The 27432-nt window shown below is 51.4% G+C and overlaps 1 protein-coding gene across 4 annotated transcripts; it reads left to right on the top strand.

Annotated features, from left to right (window-relative positions):
- Window positions 1-1076: 1076 nt before the first annotated feature.
- On the top strand, window positions 1077-26546 carry LOC138830142 (BLOC-3 complex member HPS1-like). 4 transcript variants are annotated; one of them, XM_070026576.1, is made up of 20 exons: window positions 1077-1112; window positions 2406-2495; window positions 3391-3507; window positions 7608-7745; window positions 7930-8072; window positions 8793-8901; window positions 9970-10130; window positions 10416-10524; window positions 11077-11196; window positions 11295-11355; window positions 13603-13652; window positions 15398-15565; window positions 15668-15847; window positions 17014-17075; window positions 17489-17623; window positions 17718-17783; window positions 18559-18703; window positions 20799-20912; window positions 23781-23863; window positions 24296-26546. In XM_070026576.1, exons 3-20 carry the CDS (start codon window positions 3391-3393, stop codon window positions 24456-24458), a joined length of 2124 nt encoding a protein of 707 aa, XP_069882677.1. In that variant the 5' UTR covers window positions 1077-1112; window positions 2406-2495; the 3' UTR covers window positions 24459-26546. The 4 variants fall into 4 exon arrangements, with proteins under 4 accessions (XP_069882677.1, XP_069882675.1, XP_069882678.1 ...); XM_070026574.1 differs by having other exon boundaries at window positions 10416-10542; XM_070026577.1 differs by lacking the exon at window positions 11077-11196.
- The last annotated feature ends 886 nt before the right edge of the window (window positions 26547-27432 follow it).

Below are 27432 nucleotides of genomic sequence, written 5' to 3'. Positions count from 1 at the left end.
TAATAATAATAATAATAAAATTTCTAAATGGATAAAGGATTTGAATAGCTATTGCACCCATTCTTATTGGGAACACACACACACACACAATGAATGATGAACAACATTATTCATTAAGGAAAGGCAAACCCAAAATTACAAGATACCATGCCATGCTTACCATGGATATATAGAGATAGAGATTTTTTTTTAATGGACAAAACAAATATTTCAGCTTATGAAGAGTGTGAGTGGACACACTGACAGAGGCGGATCCTGAGATGCCAGAGGCCATGCCCAGGGTGGGGCTGCCAGCTGCTCTAAGGGACGCGGAGGTTGGTCCAGGGAGGGCGAGGTAAACCGGGTGGTGGGGGTGAAGTGAGGCTCCCTTCCATAGTTCCACCCCCAGCTGGGGTGAAATACTTGATCCTTGGCCTCTGGATTTTCCCAAAGAACTCTTACTGGGCGCTCTCCCACCAAATTCCAGCATCTTCTTTTGCTGCAGGGCAGGGCGCGCGAAGGCACCCAAGGGTAGCCTGGATGGAGATCTACTCCCCCTCCCCAAGTCCACATCACCCACCCGCCCCGAGCAGCCCATACCAATTCACAGGATGTTTAAGTGGCACCCCCCCCCATGTGATCCGTGTCAGGAAATGCCACCCTTGGCCCGCTTGGGGGCAGAGGTCAGGCCAGGCTGGTCCTCTCTAGGGGGGGAGGGACCGCAGCACCCCCAAACCAGGGGTAACTGGGGAAACCAAAAACGGGCAAGGGCCAGGCCGAGGGGCCAGGAAGCCTGGGTTCGAACTCAGCGACTGAGTTCTTCTTCCTGGGGTGGGGACGGGCCTTGATTTCCGAGGTGCCGGATGGGGGCGGCCTCCGTGCCCCGCCGGGGAATCGCGGGGCGCCGCAGGTGCACCGGTCCTCCGCGGGCCTCGTAGGTCCCCGGGAGAAGGTGGCAATGCCCCCGGAGACCTGCAGCGCCGCGGGCCCGGGGTGCTGGGGGCCGGAGCTGCAGCCCGCAGCCGGCCACGCCAGGCGGGGGGCGGGGCTCGAACCCGCGGAGCGGGCTCGCGGTCACGTGCGCGGTCACGTGGTCCCACCCGGAAGCGCCCCGCCGCGGGAGCCGCGAGCTGGTACGTGGGTCTCGCGGCCGTGCGAGCGCCGCTCTGGTCACCCCCCTTTCCGCGGGGTTCGGTCCTGCCGGGAAGGGGGGGGCTCAGCCTCACCCCCTCCCCAGGGGGTGGGCGGTTGTCCTAAGCCAGGAGGCCTTCCGTGGGTCGCCCTGCAGGTTTCGGGGGACGTGGATGTTTGGGGTGACACTGCTATGGGGCTTGGGGGGCCTCGACGAGGCGTTCCCCCGATGGGCGAGGCGGCAAGGCCCCGAGGGGGTGTCCCTTTGCCGGTGTGTGTGGGGGACGGGGTCCAGGCCGTGAAAAGGGGGCGCTGGGGGCTCCCCTGGGTCGGCCCTGCCTAGGGCTCCCCGTGCCCGCCAGTGTCCTCCTCGGAGGGCCCCCCTCCCACTGCAGGACCTCGGGGAGAACCCGGAAATGTCCCAGGGGAGGTCGCCCCAGCCTCTGGGGGGCACAGGCTGAACTTCCGAAGTGCCCGAGGCCCGCTGGGCGTCCGGGAAGGAGGGCGGCCTGGCGGCCTCCCCGCCCGCCCCAGGCTGGGCCCAGCCTGAGTCCAGCCGCGAGAGACCCCAGCCCCCTAAGAATCCCCGTTCCCTTTGCTTCCCTTCTCTTCCGCCTCTTGCTTTCAGTGTCAGGCTTCCTGTGAACCTTTAGCTCGTCCCTGCCTTCTATCAAAGTCTGAATATTCCTGTTATATGGAGAAGGGAAGCTGGAAATATGCATAATGATGCCCCCCCCCACACCTCTACAACCCCCCAAAGGCGATGGCTAAGCTTAGGTAGCAATCTGGCTGGCTGCTTCCATGATTCTCCCTGAAACCCCTCAGGGAGGTAGAGCTGGCATTGTTCCCTCCTCTCCCAGTGGGAGTTTGAGTCTGAGAAGTTTAAGTGACCCCAAAACCTTATCTCTTCATTGATTGTCATTCCTGGCATCCTCCCAGGAGACCTACCCCTTCTCTTCTCACTGAGACTGTGTGGCACCAGCCTGGGATGGGATGTGGTGTACAAGCTCCCCCTTGTCACCCCTCACAGCCTCCCCCAGCCTGCTCCACCTTCTCTAAGCCATCTGCAGTGAAGTGAGCCCTTCAGAGGAAGTGGAGAAAGGGGGAACTGATGTATGTGGACTTTGCTGTGCACCCGAGGCCCTCTGGTCTGTGCCTGGTCTCCCTCATGGGGGCTGAAGGAAGACCTGCGACCTTTCACAACCTTCCCTCCTCCCCAAGCTTGTTGGGAACTAACTGGCAGCATTGGGATCAGAGCCTCTGCTGGTCCTCACACTCATGCTCTCTGTCTAAAGCATTTGCAGATCTGAGGATGTTATGCGGCTGTTCCCTGAGCTGGTCACCGAGTCTCGCTCCCTGGAAGCTCTTCTGTGCTTCTTGCCAAGGTAGATGGTCCTCTCTGGGGCAGAGAGGGCAGTAGGGGGCATCCACTCTAGGGCTGTTAATGGCAGACAGGATAGGGGCCTGAGCCCTTCTAGGCCCGTCATACTCTGTCCTCCCACACCCACCTCATCCCCAGCTATGCATTACCTTTGCCTGGTGTCTCCTTCATCCTCTCCATCAAGGTGGCTATCAAGGCTCCCTTCCTCTCAACCACAACCTCTGTCCAAAGACTATTTCTCCCAATTTTGTCCCACTCACCTACAAGTCCTCCAGAGCTTCTCCCCTCCCATCTCTTCTGCACACCCTGTGCTCTGGCAGTCTCTCCCAGCTAACAAGCCTGAGGAGTGGCTATGCTTCTTCATTGCTTGATATGCTATTAGCCTCTCCATGGTAGCCTCTAAACACTAAAGGACAATGGGTTCAAGTTTATAAGCCCACTGGAGCTTTGAGAAGAACACAGTGAGGATCACTGAGCAGGATTACTAGTGGATCCTGGAGAGTGAAGGGTCCAGGACCTTACGATATTGTGAGCCTCCTGGGAAACTGGAGACTTCCCATGTGAAAGTTAGGGCCACGCCTCCTAATTTCCCCTTTTGCACTTGTACAGCCCGGTCATCTCGGTGAGGCACAATGAAGTCCATGGGAGGGGAGGAGGATTTGAAGCCCATGCGTCTGTCACAAGCAGCTGTCTGGGAGCTGCCCCATTCACTGGAAGTCACTAAAGTTGAACTTCCATTAAGGTGCAGGGAAATAGCACACGAAGGTCCTTGTGGTGGTGCCTGGCATGCAGCAAGGGCTTGGTGGTTATGTGTTGGGGTGAGGGTCCTCTTCAGTACTCAGGCTGAGCTCATATGTGGAGGGGCTGGGAAGGCCCTTGACCTTGCTTCTCCTTGGCAGATGAAATGTGTTTTGGTGGCCACAGAGGGTGCAGAGGTCCTCTTCTATTGGACAGATGAGGAGTTTGAAGAGAGTCTCCGGCTGAAGTTTGGGCACACAGAGAATGAGGAAGAGGAGGTAAGTTGGGAGATGTCTGCCTCCATCCTGGATGAGCTGGAGGGCTTGGCAGAGCCTGTGCTCATCCAGTACCCTGCACATAGGATCTTTTCATGTTTGAGGTGCAGTGACCACCACCAAGGGTGCAAGAAGGTAAAAGAAACGTAGTGGTGGAAGAGACTAAAAAGAACTTAGAAAATCTGAGAAACTTGGGTCCTCTGCCTAAAAGCTTAGCATAAGCTTAATGCATTCAATTATTACTTTTAAATTCTTTAATGCTCTTAGGGATTGAGCTCAAGGCAGGCACTCTGCCACTTGAGCTATGCCTCCAACACCCACTTTTTTTTGTCAGTCATAGGGCTTGAACTCTGGGCTGGGGTGCCATCCCTCAGCTCTTCAGCTAAAGGTGAGTGCTCTTCCACTTGAGCCACAGCACCACTTCCAGTTTTCTGGTGGTTTATTGGAGATAAGGTGTCTCATGGACTTTCCTGCCTGGGCTGGTTTTGAACTGCAATCCTCAGATCTCAGCCTCCTGAGTAGCTAGGATTACAGGTGTGAGCCACCAACTTGTATTGATTATTATTGAACTAGGGTCTCACTTTATGCCTGGGCTGGCCTAGGTTGTGATCTTCCTACTTATGCTTCCCCATGTCACTGGAGATGTCAGGTGCATGGCACCAGGCCTAGCCATTGTGCTCCCCCCATAGCTGGGATAACAAGTGTGCACCAGCATGCCCAGTCATTGGTTGAAGTGGCGTCTCGAGAACTTTGTTTGCCCAGGTTGGCCACAAACACCAATCCTTCTGTCTCTGACTCCCAAGTGCTGGGAGTAAAGATGTGTGTCACCATGCCTAACTTAGTTTTGAGTTTGGGATTATGGCTGTGATTCATGTTAAACTTTGAAGATGATGAACTTTGAGTGTGGATTGAGGTTAATTTATTTTGTATGTGAATATCAAGTTTGCTATTTTTAATATCACTCAGATGTACTCGGCATTTTTACTTACGTAATTTCCATTCTGCAGTTTAAAGGTGGAATTCATTTGAGTTTCTTTTTTTCCCCACTAGGTTAATTTTGGGTTAAAGTTGTCTCTCTCTCTCTCTCTCTCTCTCTCTCTCTATATATATATATATATGTATATATATATATATATACACACACATATATACATATATATTTCATATGGAGAGTTGGGTGATTTGAAATAATAAATAGGGCTAAGAACATTTTGGTGGGGTTTTTGTTGTTTGTTCTTAGGGGGCAACACAGACTGTCTGCGTCAGTGCCCTTCCTGCTGTGTTGTGAGATTGTGCTATGCCTCTAACTTCCAGCTACCCAACCCATTTCTCTGTAGCAGTTTGACTCAGCATAGCCTCATTGGCAACTCTTGTCAATCTTAGGAGAGAACAAGATTCCAAAAAGTGTAGAAATTCCAGTGATTTTATATTTAAGTTAAAATGAAGCCTGTCTTGAAGGCTTTAAAAAAATTTTAGCAGTCAATGTCTCTTTTTTTATCTGGTGGGGGTGGGGAGCAGGGGTGGGGGAGGGGGGGAGGGGGAGATGGGAAATGGTACTAGTACTGGAACTTGAACTCGGGACCTCATACACTTGCTTAACTTTTTCACTCAAAGCTGGCTCTTTACTATTTGAGACACACCTTCACTTCTGGCCTTTTGCTGGTCAGTTGGAGAAATGAGTTTCTTAAACTTTTCTGCCCAGGCTAACTTTGAACTACCATCCTCACCTCTCAGCCTCCTGTGTAGCCAGGATTACAGGCATGAGCAATCAGTACCCAGCAATGTCTCTAATTTTTAAACAACCTTTTTGTGGTATTTCAGTTCTAGAACTACTGGCATGGAAAAAAAAAAAAAGCACAAAAACCTATCCAAAAAAAATCAAAAATTCTAGGAGTATAGCTGAAATGATAGACCCCTTATACAGCAAGCACATGTCCTTGAGTTCAAGACCCCAGTACCACCAAAAGAAGGAGAAGACAAAAGAAGGAAGGGGGAAAGAGGAAGGAGAAAGTAGGAGGAGGAAGGAGGAGGAAGAGAGGATGAAGAGGAGAAGGAGGATGACAACTTGGCAGGCCTTTCTTCCTTATTATTAAAAGCCTGGATAAATAGGATAAAAAGGAAAAAAGGTTTTAAAGTTTTATTTTTAAGTATGCCACACTCACTTTTTTCTGATCATGTAAATAACATAAGTTACTTGTGGGAATTTGGAAATACAGAGAAATACTTTATAAGTGACCTCTAATTCCGCTACCCAAAGCTATTATGAATTTCTTAACATACTTGCTTTGGACTGCTTTTTTTACAGTTTTACTTCCTGGTGTTTTTTTTTTCTCACTTCCCATTATGTCAAAATCATTCTTCCACTGTGTTAAACATTCTCAAAAGCATAATTCTTAATAGCATCATTATATTTAAGTAGGTGAATAAATATATCATCAGTTAGCCATTTCCCTAATACTGGATGTATAGAGTGCTTCTTGCTAGCTATCACTTTGTTATAGGGAACATTATGTTTATACCTAAAAATAGAGAAAAAGTCGCAAAGCTCTTCAAAGATATGGTAGCACCTTATAATTCCCACCAAAAGAAAATTCTCACTCTACCTGTAGAAAAAGCTGCTACTTTTTAAGATGAGTTGCTAGATCTAGATTTTTTTTAAGTGCCTTTTCTGTTTGCATGAATCGTGACAGTTCAAGGAAATTATAGGTGAGTAATTGTACAATTATTGGTTTTTGCCTAAGAGGGTAGTCATTCAACAAACACTACCAGAGAACCTATTATGTGGGCCCCTGTGACAAATCAGTATGGTTTCTGTGCCCATGGAACTTCAGGACTAAACAGGGACAATGCACAGTAAACAGGATGGTAAGCATGTGCCCCGAGTTCAGGCCGTGGTGCCTGGCTTGAAGATGTTGGATGGGCTGTGGGGGTTGGGGCATGACTAGATGAGAGTAGCCCAAATGTGGCTGGTAAAGGAGTCATCCGAGCTGGAGTGAGAATAACAGGATGGAACCACTGTGAGAGCTGGATACACCTCCAGTTTCCTGAGCACCAAGACCGTTAGCAAGCAGACATGTGCTGTCGGGCTCAGAATCATAGCGCTGTGCCTTCCTGATGACTGGCACCTGGCTCTTTTTGAGGCAAGGGTTTACTCAGCTCCTTGTGGATTTGAACAGCCTGGGGTAAGGACTTGGCTTCTCCACTAGCCATCTGAATCTCCTGAAAGCAGTCGGAGAAGACCAGCTGTTCCCTTCTTTCTTTTCTCTCCTGCATTGAGTGTTGAGCCGCAGTTGTCTGTGGCTTCCTCCCATGTCTATTCACGGATTCTCAGCACATTCGTCCAGTTTCTGTTGTTTCTGCTTTACTTATTTTGTTCCTTCTTTGGGAGTGTAGTGAGAATAGAGGCAGAAAAGCTTATCAAAGTAAATGCATGCTTGCTATGGAAAATAGGAGAAGTACAGAAACCAAAAAACAAAAAATAGAGGAAAAATCATCATTATAAGTAATCATTTAAACGGTGTCTTTAAATTTTTTTTCAATACTTTATTCCACATACATTTGTTAAAAAATATTGTGTCAAGAGAATTTTCTGCATCATTGAAAGTAGGCATATAGATTTTATACATAGATGCTTCCATCATTCAGATGTGCTGTTATTTAACTGCCTTGATCATGTTGGAATTTGCATTTTTTTCTAATTATCTCTAACCATACATTATGCTGTAGTGAACATCTTTATGCACACAGCTTTGTTTCCGTCTCTGATCATTTTTCTTATTTCTTAGGATAAATTCTCCTCAAAGAAGTCCATGCCAACAAACAGCATGGACCTTGGTCTACATGGCAGACTTCCTTAGAGATGGTGGGTTCTTGATGGCAGGCCCCAGGCATTCCACGGTAGAAACGTGCCTAATTCCTCAACTTTGCCTTCCACATTCAGAGCCTGGACTACATAGTTACCCAGCGTACCCCTTTCCCATCTTCCTAGCAACTACCCAAGGTGTAGGGGCAGTTTTCCCCTCCCAGGCAGGGTCCTGGGTCCTGTTAGTTCCTTAGCCTGAGTCTGGCACACTGAGCAGTGCTGCTTTCTCCCTGGCTTGCAGCTCCCTGCGCTGGAGGACCAGCTGAGCACTCTCCTGGCTCCCATCATCATCTCCTCCATGACAATGCTGGAGAAACTCTCAGACACATACACCTGCTTCTCCACAGAAAATGATGATCACCTGTATGTCCTTCACCTGGTGAGTGTGTGTGTAGCCCCACCCTGTTCCTCTTCCCCCTGCTCTCCAAGAAGGCCACACCCTTTCCCCTTGTATCTCCTCAGAATCCCTGGGACCCTGGCCCTTCCTCATTTGTCTTCCAAGATCAGGGTGGGTGATGGGAGTCTCTCTACGGCTGGCTAACACCTTGTGGCCATGCCCATAGTTTGGAGAGTGCCTGTTCATCGCCGTCAATGGGGACCACATGGAGAATGAGGCAGACCTTCGACGGAAACTGTGTGTGCTCAAGTACCTGTTCGAGGTGCACTTCGGGCTGGTTACTATGGACAGCCAGCTCATCCGAAAGGAGTGAGTCCTCTCAGCTGGCCCCCTCTGTCTTCTGCTGAGCAGCCTCTGGGAGGGATGTGTCCATCCTTTTTGAAACTGCCCCCACGGGGTCCCTCAAGCCCACCTCTGGGCCTGCAGTAAAGAACTCAGTGAATGAGAGCAGTCTTCAAAGCACACCCAGAGGTGGGAAGGGCCCTGGGAAAGGGGGTGGTCGAAATGTGGACTCAGAAGAGCAAGGTTAGACCACTTGATCCTCCAAAGCCGTGATTTGAAATCCTGGGTCTTTTGAGTTTAGAAGTGAGCAGACATTGTTTCACACATCATTATAGCCCCAGTGGTAATAATCCCAGCACCCAAGCTTCGGGCCGTGGATGCCCAGACACATAGCCAGGGTTACTCTCAGTGTTTAAGGGGGCTGCACCTCTGCGCAGGAGATGCACAGATTGTTTTCAGGGATTTGTGAGGGACGTGAGAGGCACAGGAAACAGGCACCTTCCTGGCTCCCAGGGGGCTTCCGTATGTCTGTGTGTAAGAGATGAAGGAATGAAGTCATCTGCTCATGTGCCTGAGCCCTGGATCCATGCCCCTGCCATACCACCCAGCAACCAGGGCCCCACTGGAAACATGGCCTCTGTACTTCTAGTTAGGTCTCTGATACTGATCTGGGTGGGGCCCGTGGGGTTGGAGTTAGGGCTGGCTAGCTTTCTCACAGTCCTTTACTTTCCTGGGATCTGTCCCCAGACTGCGGCCCCCTGACCTAGAGCAACGTGTGCAGGTGTGGGCACGCTTCCAGAACCTGCTGAGGACCTACAACCACCTGAGGGAGCAGGAGCAGAGCTTCGCGGTGGAGGTGACGATGGGGTGCGGGAGGAAACAGCAGGCCTGGATGTAGAAGGACACATTCTCTGCCCTCAACAGGAAATTCGCCATACATGGCTACTAAAAGTACAATAAAGCACCCTGGCTGCCAGATTTGTTTCCCTGTCAAAATCCATGATGGCACAAAGGATGAAGCAGTCAGCTCTTCCTGGGGGATCAGAAAAGACTTCTTGTACAAGAGGAATAGTTACAGAATGCAGTTCAGATGAAACCCAGCCCTCTCCCCAAGCCCACCAGGTCCTAATGTTCTGTTCCTGTCTCTTGTCCTCACTGTACCTCGGTGATCTAGGCCTTCTTTCCATCTCAGGAATTCTCTCCAGTGATCTCCATCCAATACGTTAGTCATCAGCCACGTATGGGTTTTGAACACTTGAGAGTGTCTAGTCCCAATCCAGGTCTGCTGCGCATGGAATACACACAAAACTTGGATGACCTGGCACCAAACGATATAGGAATATCCAAGTAATATTGCTCCAATTAATGATGTATTGGTACTATAGTTGATAGGTTGGGTAAAACAAAATATAAAGCTCGATGTCACCTGTTTCTTTTTTTTTTAACTACAAAATTTTAAATCACTGATAGGACTTGCCTTCTATTTCAGGCACACAGCACTGTTCCATACTGTCTCCACACCACAGGGGCTTTGCACTTCTTTCCTTGGCTTGCTGTGTTCTCCTTCTCTTTCTCTGGAAGGCTTTTCATCTCCTCAGGTATCAGTGTTAGTCACCTCCTCAAGGACATTTCTTTGGACACCCTCTCCTATTTCTCTCTAGACACATCCGTGTCTTTCCAGCTCAGCACACCTCACCGTTGACCCTGACTCTCAGTTGCTTTGTGTATTGCCTGCCTCATCCACTAGAGCCTGGGGACCATTCTGGAAGTCTCAGGCAGACTGGAACCAGGCTATCTTAGTCTCCCTGCTCTCTAATACTTGGTGTCTAGTGTGAGCTCCAGATGGGCTGGGTGAGGGAGCCCCGGGCCTAGAAGCAGGACGGTAGAGGTGACATGGCTTCCTCCCTTGACCACCCCTGCCCAGGCTGTGGAGCGGCTGATTCATCCCCAGCTTTGTGAACTGTGCATAGAGGCACTGGAGCGACACGTCATCCAGGCTGTCAACTCCAAGCCTGCGCAGGGCAGCGAGGAGGCTCAGCACGCCTTCCTGCTAGTCCACACCAAGCTGCTGGCCTTCTACTCCAGGTGAGCCCAGGGCAGGTGTGGCGCCGTCCGGCCCAGACTCCTCCATGCCTCCGTCCAGCTCACGCCACCATTACTGCTATGTGAGCCCTTCTCCACAGGTGTGGGAGAAGAGCACCTCCTTTCATGTTCTTCGCGGTCCTTTGAACCTCCCATTTGTAAATTTTTCCTTATTCTCAACCAAGTTGTATGTTCAAAAATCAACAGGTTAAATGTTACGTAAACCTTGCCTGTCTCCAGGACAAATTAAGTTACATGCCAACAAGCTGCCTGCCTGTGTCTCTGTAGCCATGGTGCCAGCACCCTGCGCCCTGCTGACCTTCTGGCCCTCATCCTCCTGGTGCAGGACCTCCACCCCAGCCCAAGCACAGTGGACGAAGAGGAGGACGGCACCCAGGTCTCAGACCTGTGGGAGGTGGGCGGTCAGGGAAGTGGCTCTGAAACCTGCCTGGAGAGTGATGAATACCCTCCGGGTCATAGTTGGGGTGTTTTCTTATTACTTCAGATGGATGGAAAGTTCTGGAAGGCACAGATTCTGGGACATTAAAGAAAACATTCAGATTTGTAGAGTTAGTCCTGGAAGCCGCTGTGTGATCAGGGCCCAGGCCTGCTTGCCACTCTCTGAGCCCCTGTCCCCAGGTGGTCTCTAGAGGGGCATCACCAGGGATGAAGGAGATTGAACACAACAGTGCCGGGGTGTGGCAGCATGAGGTGCATGGACGTTCTGCTCATCATCAGTGGTAGTCTTCGTGGCTTGGATACTAGGATATTGGGTTTTCTAGAAGTTCAGTAGTTCAGTACCTAGAAATGAAGCACCCCTGGAAAGCCGGGGCTCCTCAGTCCCAGAGTTTCACATTAGAAAGGCTTCTCTCTGAAGTGCTGGGAGGCAGGACACAGGCCCAGGCCGGTCGGACTTGCACTGATGAGCCTCTGCCCTGCCCCATCACAGCCTTTCGCACAGCAGAGGCCTCAGAGCAGCCAGAGCATCCCGGTGCAGCGGGCCTGGAGCGTGGACAGCACGGGCCCCACGGGCCCCTCCCACCCCATGGCAGAGAGCTCTGCAGAGACGGTATGGCCTGGCCCATCCGGGGCAAGAGAAGGAAGGGCCAGCACTCACCTTGCCCTTGACCCTGTGGTTGGAATCTGAGCCGCTCTCTTTCCATCCAGGACCCGGACATCCCCGAGGAATACTTCACACCGGCTCCTTCTCCCAGTGAACGGAGCTCAGGTAAGACGAGGGAAGAAGAATGGTTGCCATGTGGGGGCAGTCGGGGACTCTGAAGTAGTGCAGTTCACTGGGCCCAGGCCTTGTAAGGGCACCAGCTATTTATACTCAGATTCCTAGAGAGCAGGATGCTGGCTGAGGCCCTGCCCTGCCCTGCCACCTCCTGCTCGAATTCAGAGTGCCAAGACCACTCGAGCAATCCCCAGTGCCTTGCATGGCAAGTCGATTTGATTAAAAAGTGTATCTACGTGTATATTCTCACCCTCAGCTTTCTTTTGTTATAACTAATAATTGAGTCATTAAATGAACTTAAGAAATAGTCATTTGATTTCAAGTCCATATGAAAATATATTCTTTGTAGCATATACCTGTTTTTCCAAAGTTATGTGGGTAAACAGTATAAATACTCAAAATCATTGAGGTTGATTCTGTTCATAGATTGCGACTCCATTGAACTGGGCCTTGAGTGGGGGGCAGAATTCTTCAGAATTTACCTTAGAAAGTTTCTCAAATGATTTATTTTATTGTATTTATTTTTGTACGTTTTTTATTGTAAAAATGCTGTACAGAGGGGTTATAGTTACATGAGCAAGGTAATGAGTACGTTTCCTATGTAGCATCGTTACCTCCTCCTTTGTTTTTCCCCTACCATCCCTTCCCTCCCATCTCTACAACTCCCCCCCCACCCCCACCCTTGAAGTTGTAAAGTTCATTTTCAACATAGTATTTTGTACATCTCATTGTTACAATGGGTCAACCTGTATCCTTATTTAAGCATTTTGTTTTTTCCCTTCCCCTCCTCAAATTAGAGAAGTGTATATATAAGATGCAGGGCACCAACATCAAATACAGTGACAATAGGGGTTATTTGTCGGTCATGGGGCTTGAACTCTGGGCCTGGCTGCTTCCCTCAGCTCTTCAGCTCAAGGCGAGCACTCTACCATTTGAGCAACAGCGCCACTTCTAGTTTTCTAGTGGTTTTTGGCTATAAGTGTCTCATGGACTTTCCTACACTGGCTGGCTTTAAACCATGATCCTTAGATCTCAGCCTCCTGAGTAGCTAGGATTATAGGCGTGAGCCACTGGCACCCAGCTCCAAATGATTTTAAATGGCAGCCGAAGTTGCACACTCTGGATTAGATAGTCTTAACTTTCCATGTATGGACAGGAGCCTCTAAAATTGTGCCTCTTTTTTGGGTGAGGGTTCAGAATCATTCTCAGAGCATCTAAGCTCCCTGCAAGGTAACCTCCCTCAGAGGTTCCTTCTGCCCGCCTCCCTCCTTCATCACCACCCCCCCCCACTGCCGGCCCCCCCCCCCCCCGGCCCTTCTCTCAAGGTGTTTAGTTTTTCATTGCTATAGCTATAAATAATGTTCTAGTGCACACAGAACTCACAACTTACAAATGGCCTGAGTCGTACTCATCCATTTGTAAATCAGGTATATAAAACCTAGAAACTGAACCCACTGCACCCAGAAAAGCGTGATTACAAATGAGGGTTATTTGCAAAGAAATATAAAAGAGAACAATATCATTGCAAACATGTAATATTTCAAATCTATAATGGTAGGTGTGATAAGTCCAGGATGCCAAAGATAGATAACCAGAAATCTGATGGTAAAAAGAAGCAGAACTTTTAAAATACAATGTAGTGGGTTGCCATGCACTGGGGGCCCACACCTGTAAAAGGTGAAATAAAAAATGATGAATGGAAACCATTTCTCATCTTAGTAGGCTGAGATCTGAATATCATAGTTCAAAGTCAGCCTAGGCAAGAAAGTTCGTGAGACTCTTATTTCCAATTAACTACACACACACACACACACACACACACACACACACACACACACACACACACACACACACACACACACACACACACACACACACACACACACACACACACACACACACACACACACACACACAGAGGGGAGGGAAGAGAAAGAAGGGGGAGGGGGGGCACGCCACATGCATGCCTGGGAGCTCAGTTCCTAGCAGCTGGCTCTGCTCTGCAGGAAGCCTCTCTTTTCCTAGGTTGCCCCGCCCTGGTGCTGGCCAGGTGCTGGAACACTTGGGCTGCCTGGCCTTCTAGCGGCTGGAGCCATAGTAAAATGCCTTTGTCCCTGCCTGGTGCATGGAGATGAGCCATGCCTGGGTCGAGCTCCTAGGCCCCAGCTCCTCTAACATGCTGTCTGACCATTATGCACACCCTCGCAGTATTGATAGATTCTTACCTGTGACCTGCAGGTAGTACTGTCTGGCTGGATGGCAACACCTCACCCATTGATGTATCTCAGGTGAGTCCCCTGGGTATGCCTGGTCACCCCTCATCTGAGATGCTGGGGACTCTGTGGGTTCCTGTCAGACTTAACAGAGCCAGCCCTGCGGCTGTCCTGGCAGGGCTGCTCAGCCCAGGTGGGGGCAGGGAGAGGAATGAGGTGACCCTCACGGGCTGGCCTCACTGTGACCAGTTCTCACCATCCTTCTGTTCCTTGGGAATGAAAGTCCAATCTAAGTTTTGGTAGAGCGCTTGCCTTGCATACATGAGGCCCTGGGTTCGATTCCTCAGCACCACATAAGCAAAACGAAAAAAGCCAGAAGTGGCACTGTGGCTCAAGTGGTAGAGTGCTAGCCTTGAACTGAAGAGCTGAGGGACAGCGCCCAGGCCCAGAGTTCAGGCCCCACAACCGGACCCCAAAAAAAAAAATCTAAATATAAACATTCATTACAGAAAAATGAAACATAACAAAAGCCAAGTATAGAAAAGGGAATAAAAGTCACCCCCCAGGGGCTCCAGGCCTTTGTAACAACTGGCTGGCTGCAGCCTGCTAACTGTATAATAAAGACTCCAATATTCTATATTTCAAAAAAAATCACCCCCAGTCTCATCCCCAGAATGGGATTACCATTTTAGGGTGTTTCCTTCTAGTCTTATTCCTATGTTTTTACATAAACTTGCTGCATATATGTGTAAATGTGTTGCTTCCTTGGATCGCATTTAGATCCTGCTGTCTTCCATTCTACTTTTTGACTTAATGTACTCTGCAGCATTGTGGGTTTTACGGATTGTTGGCGAGTCCGGCCCTTGCATATGCTGCTGTTTACTTAGCAGAGCCCCAGAACAAGCAAGCTGTGCCTTGTTTCCAGTTTTGTGCTGTGTTATATACACTGGTGTGACATCCTTATCAAGAAATGTTTGTACGCATCTCAACGATTCTCTTCATTCTCTAGTTTTCCCACTAAGGACTTCTGTACTCGGAACCCCTGCCTAAGGCTGGAGTCTTTCTTGGCTACTGAGTCATTTTTTTGTCTGTGTCCTCAGGTTGAAAGGCTGGCAGGACACGCCCAAGTGTGGGTCACCCAAGGAACATATTAAATGTTGACTGCCCTCCTCTTAACTGAAGGCAGAGCAGAAGCCCTTCCAAGACTCTTCTCTTGTGTCTGACTTCCTGCTTTCTGGGTTGCTCCTTGACCACCCAGCCCACTCCCATGCCCCTTCCCACCTCCCTGCGTGGCATCCAGTCCTGATTCTGGGTAGAAAAACCCAGTAGAAGCTGACAGACAGACAGAGGACAGTGGCTACTAGGGCAGTGCCAATAGATAGAGACCTAAGAACCTGGATTTCTTGGAGCTAAACATTTCTGTTTCTTTTTTTTTTTTTTTGGTCGTGGGGCCTGAACTCTGGGCCTGGGCGCTGTCCCTCAGCTCTTCAGCTCAAGGCTAGCACTCTACCACTTGAGCCTCAATCTCACTTCCAGCTTTTTCTGCTTATGTGGTGCTGAGGAATTGAACCCAGGGCCTCATGCATGCAAGGCAAGCACTGTACCACTGAGCCACCTTCTCAAACCCCCAACATTTCTGTGACTTATAATTCATAAATAACAAGGGAACCAAGACAGCCATGGATAGATCTAAGCTGAAGGAGAGACCAAATTGCTCTTCCCTTCTTTCTTCCCTTCTTCCCTTCCTTGTTCTCACTCTTCTTCCCTCCCTCCCTCCCTTCCTCCCTCCCTCCTTCCTCATAGCTCTTCTCCTTCTGCAGATAGCTGAAGAATCCACCCAGGCCCTGGTTCCTCACTCCCCAGCATCTTCCAGCCATAGGAGGATCTTCTTGGATGCCAACGTAAAGGAGAACTATTGCCCCTTGGTACCCCACACCATGTACTGCCTTCCTCTGTGGCCAGGCATTAACATGGTGCTTCTGACCAAGGTACAGACACCCCCCACCCCTGCACTGCCCTGGGGACCTTAGGACCTACACATCTTCTCACTGGCTGCCCCATTCCACCGGGGCCTTTGCTCTTTCCTGTAGAGTCCCAGCACTCCACTTGCTCTGGTCCTGTACCAGCTGCTAGATGGCTTCTCTTTGCTGGAGAAGAAGCTGAAGGAGGGCCAGGAGGCCAGGAGTGCCCTCCGCTCCCAGCCCCTTGTGGGAGACCTACGCCAGAGGATGGACAAGTTTGTCAAGAATCGAGGGGGACAGGAGATTCAGGTAGGCCCTGGATCCCATCTGTGCCCAGAGTCTGAGGAGAAGAGGCAGGGCTGGGGTGGCAGGGCTGCCATCTATTCCTGCTCCCCCTCAGTTCTCTGATCTTTGCTTTCCCCATTAGGAAACAATCACAAAAACCAAATCGCTTCACTGTATGTTTTCAGGACCTTTTTATGTAAGTTCTAACAGGAATTAGAATCCACATGTGTCAAATGAGGAAACTGGGGTTTCGATAACGTCATGGCATAGCCAAGATCAGCCACCCCATGAATGGTAGAACCGGAGTCTGGATGCAATGACTTAAAAAAGAGAGGAGTGACTTGCCCATCACAGGGCATTCCCCCTGCAGGGTGGCTAATCACCTGGGCACAGAGTTAGCGCGTGCGCGTGCGCGCACACACACACACACACACACACGCACTCTCTCTCTCTCTCTCTCTCTCTCTCTCTCTCTCTCTCTCTCTCTCTCTCTCTCTCTCTCTCTCTCTCTCTCTCTCTCTCTCTCTCTCTCTCCTCCCCCCCAGTCCACTCCTGAACTGTGGAGCACAGCCATGGGGACAGCACATGAATAGCAGTGATCAGGTGATCTCTGCGCCCCAGCACCACCTAGCTCAGAGCTGGGGAGGCTCAGGAGAAAGGGTCACTGGGAGCTGCTCTGCAGCTGGTTGGGCCTGGGGCTGTTGGAGAAGCCGGGATTCATCCCTGGCTGGAATGTATGTTGATGTGAAAAGATCAGAAGGATTGCAGGAGGGAAGAGTAAGATGCTGATGCATTTTGGCAGTCAGCAAGCAGAGCAGCATCTCACAATGCCTCAGGCATCGCAGCGGTGCTCCCGTTAGAATGCCAAGTCTCACCCTTCAAGGAGAGCCACCCAGTCCCCTGCAAGGCCACCCCCACTGCCATCCCAGGGAGGGACTCTCCTGGTCACTCTGGTGGCATTAGTGTATGGATATGCACCCACAGAGGCTGGGAGCCCCACACTAAGCTCACGAAAATGTTTATATGTGAGGGGAAGAGGGAAATGCTGTTGAAGCCAGCTGTGGCTGCACAGGGCAGGTGTGTCTGGAATCTGCTGTCTTCCCAAGGCCCCGCCTAGGGAAGGGGGTCTCCCCTGGACCTCACTGCAGAACACAGTCTGGAAACTGACCTGCCATCCCTCCTCTTTGCAGAACACCTGGCTGGAGTTTAAGACCAAGGCCTTCTCCAAAAGTGAACCGGGATCATCCTGGGAGTAAGTGGTGGGCCCTTAGGGATGGGGAGTCACTTAGACCAGATCCCTCCAGGCCCAGGGAAGAGAAGGCACAGGAAGAAGCAGATGCGTGGGGATTGCACTGACAGGCAGCTCCTGGGAGGCTGGAAGTGGAGCCTCAGAGGCCAAGGACCCAACCCCAGAGATCCAAAGGCCTATGTTCAACCATGGCTGCAGAACCGGATGTCACTTCCAGCATACACATTTTCATATAAATTAGCAAACTGACAGACAAGATGTCACGAGATATGGAGTACCACAGGGTAAAAAAAAAAAAAAAAAAGAGGCAGCTGCCTGCTGGCCTGTGAGGAGGTGTATTGTATTTGATCAGCAAGGCCACACGAGCCACGTGCTCTGCCATGCCTGAGGCAAAACTCTCATCTCCCCATGCCCAGGCTGCTCCAGGTATGTGGGAAGCTAAAGCGGCAGCTCTGTGCATTCTACCGTCTCAGCTTCCTGGCCACGGCCCCCAGCAGGGGAGGCCCACACCTGTCCCCGCACCTGCAGGACCAGCTCCAGAGGATCATGCGGTGAGTGCACGCATGCACCCCGGCTGACGGAGGGGATGTTGGGTGGCACAGGGTGCACTCACAGCAGCCCCTGTACCCCGGCTTCCCTTGGCAGGGAGAGGCTGCTGGACTGGAAAGACTTCCTGTTGGTGAAGAGCAGAAGGAACATCACCATGGTGTCATATCCTAGTGTGCCTAGCCCAGACAGCGCAAGAAAGCCTCCGAGCTCCAGGAACACAGTTCCTGGGGAAAGGTCACCGTGTATTCTCTCATCCTTACTAAATGAATCCTGAAGAACAATGGAGTAAGTCTGTCCAGTAAGACCACCCCACCAGTAAGACCACCCCAGGGATGGAATTTTAGCAGTCCCTACTGTCCCAATGTTAGAAGCTTACACATCCTTTATGGCAGTGATGTCTGCCAGAACCCACTTCCTGTGGTCTGGTTTTTTAAAGAGTTCTACGTCAGCCTCCTCACATCCTCTTAGTACACAGTGGCAGGTAAAGGCTCTGAGAAGGCCTGCCATAAATGTATTTCCCTGTGTAGAGAACCATTTCCAAGATCTGTTTGGCCCTTAGGCTTTGGAACACTAGTTTAATTGAATAGTGATTTTCCACACACACACCAGGAAACGTCGATGAACTCTTCCTATGTTTAAACCTCCTAAGTTTCAGCCCTCAGTCTCCTGAGACTGAGGTGGGTGAGAAGGAGGCCAGAGGGTCTCTCACCAGCCACTGCCCTTCAGTGGGCATTCCCCATTCATGTGGCAGCCTTCCCACCTCTCCCATGAACAGCAGTGACGGACGATGTACAAGAGCAAGTGAGGGCAGGGACCCTCTCGTGTGTGTATCCAAGTTCATCCTCCAAAGGGGCCCAGAGGTGTCTGTGGTAGATGTACAGAAGGAGCAGCCCTTCCCAGTACCTGGCGCTGTAAGCCCCTTAACTCCAGCCCTCACCTACCTGGAGGACTTCCCAGGCCTGGTGCATTTCATCTACGTGGACCGCACAACTGGGCAGATGGTGGCTCCGTCCCTCAGCAGCAGTGAGAAGACTTCATCAGAGTTGGGCAAGGGACCGCTGGCTGCCTTCGTCAAGGACAAGGTAATCTCTCCTCTGGCCCTAAGTACCCTCCACTGACTGCTTTACTAATCCCCACCCAAGAAAAGTAGGACTCTGAGCTCCATGAGGCTCTGACTCCTCCCTGGGCCTCACCATACTGGTCTCAGCAGCATCTACACCATTACATCATCACAGGGGCCTAAGGAACAGTGGCTTGGCTTCCAGACCTGAGGGACCCAGGGCTGGGAGACAGGGTGGTAGGAGAGGATGGGGGGAAACAGCCCTCTTCTGTGACAGCATTCACAGGGCAGAGGAGGACATAGCCCGTGCCTGGGATAAATGAGTGCTCAACAAGGGAAAGACCTGTGAGGCCAATCAAGTTGGGCTTCAGAATTGTATTTTTTCTTTTCATTTCTATTTCTTGCCATGCTTGGGGAGGAAAGTCAGAGTGTTGCACATGCCAGATAAGTGCTGTACCATGAGCTACACACTCAGCCCCAACGAAATTTAAACTAATTAATTTCAACTAAGAAAGCATTTTCCAGTTCTTTTATTCCCGTAATCTAATTGACACTTATTCATGACAAATCTATACTTTTGGGGAGCGGGGGCGGGAGGGGGGGAAGGATACACCTCTGGCACTTTCTAATCATCTAGAACTTTTTTTTTTTTGGTCTAGTTAAAGTTATCCTAAGGGACAAAATGAGCTGGGTGACCCGGCTTCACTGTCACTAGCTGTGTGGCCTTAGACTTGGGCTAAGTGTCCATTTCTTCTTCCATAAAGGGAGATCATAGCACTGTTTACCTCATAGGGTTATTGTAAAGAGTACGTGAGCTGGAAGGTATGAATGGCTCACTCCTTTACACACAGCGGGTAGCACATAGAATGCATAGCGCACATCCTCCTCTCCGCATCTTCCTCCCGGGCATGTCTGTGGACAGCTGGGGCTCTGGCATGCTGTTCTTCATTGTTTTCTATGCAGCTGGCTGCAGTTGACCTCACTCTGTATTTGCATGAGTGGGGAGGGGTGCATGTACTCACGCTTGCCACCTTACATTTCCCGTGGTAAAATGGATGGATTTGCCATCTCATCAACTGATGGGTGACGCGCAGCGATGCATTACCCCTGTGCTATTCTTCATACGCGTGATTTTTAACAGCTCCATAATAGTCCATCATGTGAATGCAGCATCATTCACATAACCATTTCCCGCTATTTGAACTTTCAGATTGTCTCCGGGCATTCGCTGTTATAAACAGTTTCTCAGTTCACACATTTGGTGCATACATCTGAGTCCTGATCGCTGATGCTTTCCTCGATATAGATTCCCAGAAATGGAAGTACTGAGTCCAATGGGAGGAATGTTATTAAGGTTATTGATGAGTGTTGTCAAGTTGCTTTCCTGGAAAGTGCAGCCGGCCCATGTATCTCTTTGCAGACTTAATTTGGTACTCCATTGTAATCGGCTATGGAGTAAATCTTGCCCCCCTTCTACTATGGCTTTTAGTAAGAGCACCCACACTCCTGGGGCCTTTCACAGCCCCAGGAGGGAGTGGGAAAGCCATGAGGACCGGCCACTTTTCCTTAGGCATCTCTCAGGCAGCCTGGTGACAGCCTGTGCTTAGGTAGGAAACATCCCCAGAACAGGACAACCTGAGAAAGGCAGGTGGTCGCCTGGTTCACGGTTGCCAGACGCCTCGTGATGAGCTCGTGTTTGGACTTGCCCACTGGAACAGATGATTTGCCAGGTTCAGGGTGCCAGGTCCTCAGGTAGAATTATGTCGTCACCTCCCAGACCTGAATGAGTGGGGGCCCTAGAGAAGAGGGACCTACCTGGGTGTCCAGGTGGCCACACCTTGGTCAGGAGCCTGGCAAGAGCTATTTTCCAGTCTGAATGAGTACTAATGTATAGCGTGTATGTAGTTATGTAATGCATTCTTACTTGTGTTTTATTTCTCACTCATCCATCTACCTGCTAATAGTTCGCTTCTGGGGCCCTGCTCTGAGCCTGGGCAGTGGCCTAATCTAAGGAGAAAGGCCCTGGCCTCTGGGAGCTCCAAAACCCAGTGCATTGCTCCCTTCTTCCCACAGCCGAGAAAGGCCCCATGGCAAGGTTTCCCCTCTCCTCTTCCCAGGTCTGGGCTCTAGTCCGGATGGCACGCAGGTACCTGCAGAAGGGCTGTACCACCCTGCTCTTCCAGGATGGGGACTTCCGCTGCTCCTACTTCCTGTGGTTTGAGAATGACACGGTGGGTGTGCATGACCAGGCCAGGACTGTCCTGAGCGCCTTCCACTCCTGTAACCTTGACCTTGGATTCCTTTTTGTCATCCTATGCTGTGTTCAGTCTGTCTATCATCTCTTCTTGTCCTAGTAAGCTCAGTACTGGAACCCAGAACCACAGTCACATTTTCATACCACCAGTAACTTTGCTCTATAATCCTTCCACCCCCTGCCTAACTCACATTGCTCTTCACACAGGGTCCAGGTAGATAGAAAAGGGCAGGCACATGGCCTGCTCTGGGATGGGCTCTCAGGTGGTCTTCATCTGCAGCATCATTACCCACCTGGACAAAGCGGTTCACACAGTCATTCATGCTGTCTGTCTGGGCAGAAGAACCAAGGTCCAAAGCAGTTAACCAGCCTGCCCTACACAGGGCAGCTGCCAGGAGGACTCCTGTCTCTTGCCCTTTGCCATTCTCTCTCTCTCCTCTCTCTTTCTCTCTCTCTCTCTCTCTCTCTCTCTCTCTCTCTCTCCCTCTCTCTCTCCCTCTCTCTCTCCTCTCTCTCTCCCTCTCTCTCTCCCTGTCTCTCCCTCTCTCTCTCCCTTCCTCTCCCTCCCTCTCCCTCTCCCTCCTCTCTCTCCCTCTCCCTCTCGTTCTCCCTCCCTCTCCCTCCCTCTCCCTCTCCCTCCCCCTCCCTCTCTCCTCTCCCTCTCCCTCTCTCCCTCTCCCTCTCCCCTCCCTCTCTCTCTCCCTCCCTCTCCCTCTCCCCCTCCTCTCTCTCTCTCCTCCCTCTCCCTCTCCCTCTCTCTCTCTCCTCTCCCTCCCTCTCCTCTCCCTCTCCCTCCCCTCCCTCTCTCCCTCTCCCTCCCTCTCCTCTCCCTCCCCCTCCCTCTCTCCCTCTCCCTCTCCCTCTCTCCCTCTCCCTCTCCCCCTCCTCTCTCTCTCTCCTCTCCCTCTCCCTCTCCTCTCCCTCCCCCTCCCTCTCTCCCTCTCCCTCTCCCTCTCTCCCTCTCCCTCTCTCTCTCCCTCTCTCCCTCTCCCTCTCCCCCTCCCTCTCTCTCTCTCCCTCTCCCTCTCTCCCTCCCTCTCTCTCTCTCTCTCTCTCTCTCTCTCTCTCTCTCTCTCTCTCCCTCTCCCTCTCCCTCTCCCTCTCTCTCCCTCCCTCTCTCTCCCTCTCTCTCTCTCCCTCCCTCTCTCTCCCTCTCTCCCTCTCCCTCTCTCCCTCTCCCTCTCTCCCTCCCTCTCTCTCTCTCTCTCTCTCTCTCTCTCTCTCTCTCTCTCTCTCTCTCCCTCTCCCTCTCCCTCTCCCTCTCTCTCTCTCTCTCTCTCTCTCTCTCTCTCTCTCTCTCTCTCTCCCTCTCACTCTCCCTCTCCCTCTCTCTCTCTCTCTCTCTCTCTCCCTGTCTCTCCCTCTCCCTCTCCCTCCCTCTCTCTCCCTCTCCCTCTCGTTCTCCCTCCCTCTCCCTCTCCCTCCCCCTCCTCTCTCCCTCTCCTCCCTTTCTCTCCTCTCTCTCTCCCTCTCTCCCTCTCCCTCTCCCCCTCCCTCTCTCTCTCTCCCTCCTCTCCTCTCCCTCTCCCTCCCTCTCTCTCTCTCTCTCTCTCTCTCTCTCTCTCTCTCCCCCCCCCCATAACTGCCATGTAGCCCAGGTCAGGGGAATACACTGTCTGTGGTGTGTGCTTCTCCTCCCCCCCTCCCGGCTTTCCTCCAACCACCCCCACACATACCTCTCCTTGCTTTACCTCTCCTCTGTGTATCCTAATGATGTCCTAATAATGTAAGGAGCATTTCCTGCAGCCCCTTCCTCCCTTGTTCTCCTGCTCCTGTCCCCTCCCCAAGTCCTGCCCTGATCTCTGCTCAGAGAGGCCAACAACCCACCGCTCCCATAGTGCAGTATGCTTGGTGGGCCTGTCACTGCAGTGACCGCATTCATCCCTCACTCTGCAGTGGTTGGGGTGGGTTTTTTTTTTTTTTTATTTCTGCTTATGTGGTGCTGAGGAATCAAACCCAGGGCCTCATGCATACAAGGCAAGCACTCTACCACGAGCCATCTTCCCAGCCCATGGGGTGGGTTTTGCTGACCACATTTTGCAGGTGGAATTGCGATGGTCAGACCCCAGGGCTCAGGCCACGGAGATTTCACATGAGGGGCCAGAACCTAGGCCCAGCGCTACTGAGCTGCAGGCTCTCATCTTCGCTCTGTGCCTTCAGAAATACTGGAAATTGCTTTGAACTTTACCTGAGCATCTAGGGAGAGCCAAGGATTCGTGTGCTTGGATGACTCCAGGCAGCAGGACTGGAGACCTGGATGTGAGCTGACCACAGCTCGTGGCCCATGTGAATGTGGATGTAGATGGTCGCTTCTCCCCCCCGCCCCCCGTCTGCCTCCCTCCTGTGGAGCGGGCCTCAGGGTTCCAGCTGGGCAATGGGCGAGAGCATCAGCTCTGTGCCTGGTGCCCTACACATCCAGTGGGTCTTAATTCTAACACCACCCCCCACCCACCATCCCCTACCCCATCCATCAATTCCCATCTCTTCCAAAGCATCGGCCTGGGCCCTCTGGGAATGCTTTCCTGCCTAAGACTCTCCCTGACGCCCCATTCCACCCCATGCTACCCTTCCCTGCCCACCTGAGCTCCTCAGCAGCCCAGGCACACTTGGTAGTGGCAGTGAGTGCCCCTGTGGGTCTAGTGCACACTCACACCTCACAGATGCTCATCGGAGAGAATGTTCTCACCCATATTCATAAGGTGATAGTTGTTCCTACTTCCCAGATGGTGAAGCAAGGTAAAAAATTTCCCTGCCACTGAGCACCTAGTAGGACCACTTGTGCATCTCCCTTAAGCCCCATTGTCTTCCTGTCCTCAACTCTCCTCCTCGCCTCCCCCCCCCTCAGGGCCACAGACTGCAGATGATTGAAGTGCCTGTCCTCTCAGATGACTCCGTTCCCATCGGCGTGCTGGGAGGTGACTACTACAGGTGATGCTGAGTCAGCCCCGGAGCCCCATGCACCCCAGATATCAGTGGCAAGGGCCTCTGTCTTTATGGGGAGGTTCCCTGAGAAGTTCGAAACCTGGGTAGGAACCCCTCTTGGCTACAAGCCCCTCACAGGCCAGCCCGTGCTCCAAGGGGGTCAACGCGCCAGTCCTGCTGTTGGTACACCCTGGGCAGCATGGGAATTGCAGTCTGCTGGGCCAGAACTGGCATCTCTTAGCTAGAGCACCACTGTGTGAGGATTCAGAGCCCGGAGCGAGGAGCTGTGGTCCACCAGGCACGGGAGACGTCGCTGCAGCCCTGAGGGTAGTGGGAGGCCCGCTGTGTGGGCCTTTAGAGGCCTGCATGGCGGAGAGGCCCCTCCCCTTAGAGAAGCGCCATGACCTTGCCTCTGAGTCCTGTCTCCCGTCTTCCCAGGAAGCTCCTGCGCTACTACAGCAAGAGCCGCCCCGCTGAAGCCGTCAGGTGCTACGAGCTGCTGGCCCTGCACCTGTCCGTCATTCCCACCGAACTGCTGGTGCAGCAAGCCGGCCAGCTAGCCCGGCGCCTGGGGGAGGCCTCCCGTGCACCCCCGCCCTAGGCCAGGGCACCTCCAGCTACCCCGCTTACAAATGTCTCCTACTGTCTCTAGTGGCCTCCTGAGGATGTACCAAGGTCCTGGGGCAGCCCCAGGGTTTCTCAGAGTATACCTGGACCCCTGTATACATAGGGTAACAAGCAAGCCCCCATAGCCTTCCCCTTGGAGATAGTGGGAGCCTGTGGGATTCCACTGGTCTCCTTAAAACAGCAGCAGCTGCAAGGGCACAGATGGCAGAGGCTTCTCTGCCTCTCTTCACCCCCAGGAGATGGGAGGAAGCCCCCAGTGCTCCGGCTGTCTGAAGACACTCTCTTCCTGCTGTTCAGAGTAGAAGCTATTTCCTTCCTGACATGAAAGGTGCTCACTAGCTGGTTTGCATTCCAGCACTGCCATTCCCTTCTGCAGCTCTGGGCATTTCTCACTGTCCATATATATATATATATATATATAGGTCGGTCGTGGAGCTTGAACTCTGGGCCTGGGCGCTGTCCCTCAGCTCTTCAGCTCAAGGCTAGCACTCTACCACTTGAGCCACAGCGCCACTTCCAGTTTCCTGGTGGTTTATTGGAGATAAGCATCTCACAGACTTTCCTGCTCAGGCTGACTTTGAACTACAATCCTCAGATCTCAGACTCCTGAGTAGCTAGGATTACAGGTATGAGCTACCCAGCTTCACTGTCCATATTTAAGCTGATTACACCTACCTCTCAGAGTGGTCAGGATTCCCAAACACATAGTAAGTACTCAATAAATACTAGTTATGATCATCACCCAAGCCCAATGTGTCAGTGCTTCTGGACCCTGTTGGCATTGAGAGGATCTCCCTAGGTCCAGCGTCCTTCCTGGGCAGCCTGCTCACTTCTGTCTTAGAGCTGTGACTTCTGAGCTCCCCGCCCTGGCTCAGAGATCCAGTTATTTTGTCAGTATAGAGCTTGGGTTGTAATGTATTTAAAAGCTTGGCAGGGACTGGGAAGGTGGCTCAGTGGTAGAGTGCTTGCCTTGCATGCATGAGGCCCTGGGTTCGATTCCTCAGCACCACATAAGCAGAAAAAGCCGGAAGTGGTGCCATGGCTCAAGTGGTAGAGTGGTAGCCTGGAGCTGAAGAACTAAGGTATAGCGCCCAGAGTTCTGGCCCTACAAAACACACACACACACACACACACACACACAGAGCTTGGCAGGCATCCAGTGTGCCTTGGATTAAGACCACTTCCAAGGGGTGCAGATCCTACCCCAATATAGGCCCAAGGACAAAAGACTACCAGAGTGCCCAAACACAGTCTGCTTCTCTTGGGCCAAGCAATAGTGCTGGGGTAGAGGGAAACAGCAACATGAGAATGCACATCCACCACAGAAAGGAGGGCCTGTTCCATCCAGCATGTGTGTGGGAGTCGGGCTGGCTGTGTCTGTCTTGGGCTGGAACTCACTTGAAGAAGACTGGCCTTCCTGCACAAGGGCCAGCTGTGCAGAAAGCAGGTGCTCAGGGCACCTCAGAAGGTGGTAGCAGAATCCGCCTCTGGAGACGACCAGATCTGAATTCCTCCTCTGTGGCCCTGTGCTTGTGAGGCCAGGCAATCTGCCACATAAGACAGACCCACGTCCCCCACCCCCCACAGCCCTGATTTGCTTTAGTTACTTTTGATAGGGTCTTGCATTTTCACCCAAGCAGGCCTCAGACCTCCATCCTCCTACCCGTGCCTCCTGTGCCACCATGCCCAGCTCATTGGTTGAGATGGAGTCTTGCTAATAACTTTTTCTCCAAATAGGCCTTGAACCTCTATCTTTCCCAACTCAACTCTTTAAGTAACTGGCAGTGGATGTACCAGAAAACTCAACCCAATATCATGATTTTATGGGTGGAAAAGAAAAAGAAAAATACCAGGTGTGGAAAATTCAGAGAGCACAAGGGAACGAGCACCTAGCCCATCAGCCTACCACTGTTTAAGACACTCGCTTTAAAAAAAAGTTTTTTCCCTTAATTCTTAGTGGCTGCATGGTGGGAATGTCTAGTTAACAGTTCTCTGACACTTCTATCTAATCATCCCTAGTTATCTGGGATCCAGGACCCTCGATAGATCCCCAAATCTTACATTCAAGTCCCTTAAATAAAGGTATAGCATTTGCTTGTAACCTGCATGCACCCTGTCCTGTTCATCAAAGCATCTGTAAGTTACTTATATTAACTAATAGGTACATACCACATAAACAGCTAGCATTCTGCATTGCTTAGGGATCAACGACAAGAAAGAAGTCTGCCTGTGTTGAGTGCAGATGTGAATATTTTTTTAACAGTTTCGATGGGCAGATGGAGTTCTTGAAGCCTGAGGGCTGTGACAGATGACAACACTGGGTTGAATAACCTGAATCAGGTTGGAGCAGAGACATTCACTGGGGGGGCCTTGCCTAGATGACCAACAATATTGAGAGTAGAGGGATCCTCCTCCCTCAGAACCATTGGCTCTGCATTTGTTTGCATTTTTTAGCAGCAGGCTCCTGTGATACTAGCAGGGCCTGGGCAGGCCATGTGAGAACAGCGTTAGGGGAGAGAGCAGGAGCACAGGGGCTTTGCCTGGAAAGGTATGACAGTAAGGAAACTAAGGTTGAGGTGACTTAGTCACCTTTGAAGATAATTGGAAAGTAGGAAAGGTACAGAAGAAATGGATGAACCCTCAGAATGAGAGACCAGGAACTTGTGCCCAGCCTGGCAAACATTCTCTGGGAAGAGAACATGGAGGTGGCTAAAGGGCTGTACTGAAGGTTGACTGGAGGCTTAGACCTTGGCTGTGTGAGCCTCTGGGGGTAAGGAGCAATGGCTGGCTTGGACTGTCAGACTGTCCTGCAGGCCAGGCAGAGTCTGGGCTGTTCCTCTCCTGGGGCAGGATTCCCTCTCAGCCTGGGCTTAATGATTGGCTCCCGGCCGTGGTGAACTATCAATCTGAGTTCAGGAGGTGGCGCAGAGCCCAGCTCAGATAGCCTT

This window comes from Dipodomys merriami, unplaced genomic scaffold, assembly GCF_024711535.1.
Source record: "Dipodomys merriami isolate MVZ:Mamm:240054 unplaced genomic scaffold, mDipMer1.0.p SCAF_184, whole genome shotgun sequence".
NCBI classification, from domain to species: Eukaryota; Metazoa; Chordata; class Mammalia; order Rodentia; family Heteromyidae; genus Dipodomys; species Dipodomys merriami.
Note: the sequence above shows the minus strand (reverse complement) of the source record. Positions and strands in the feature narration are given on the sequence as shown.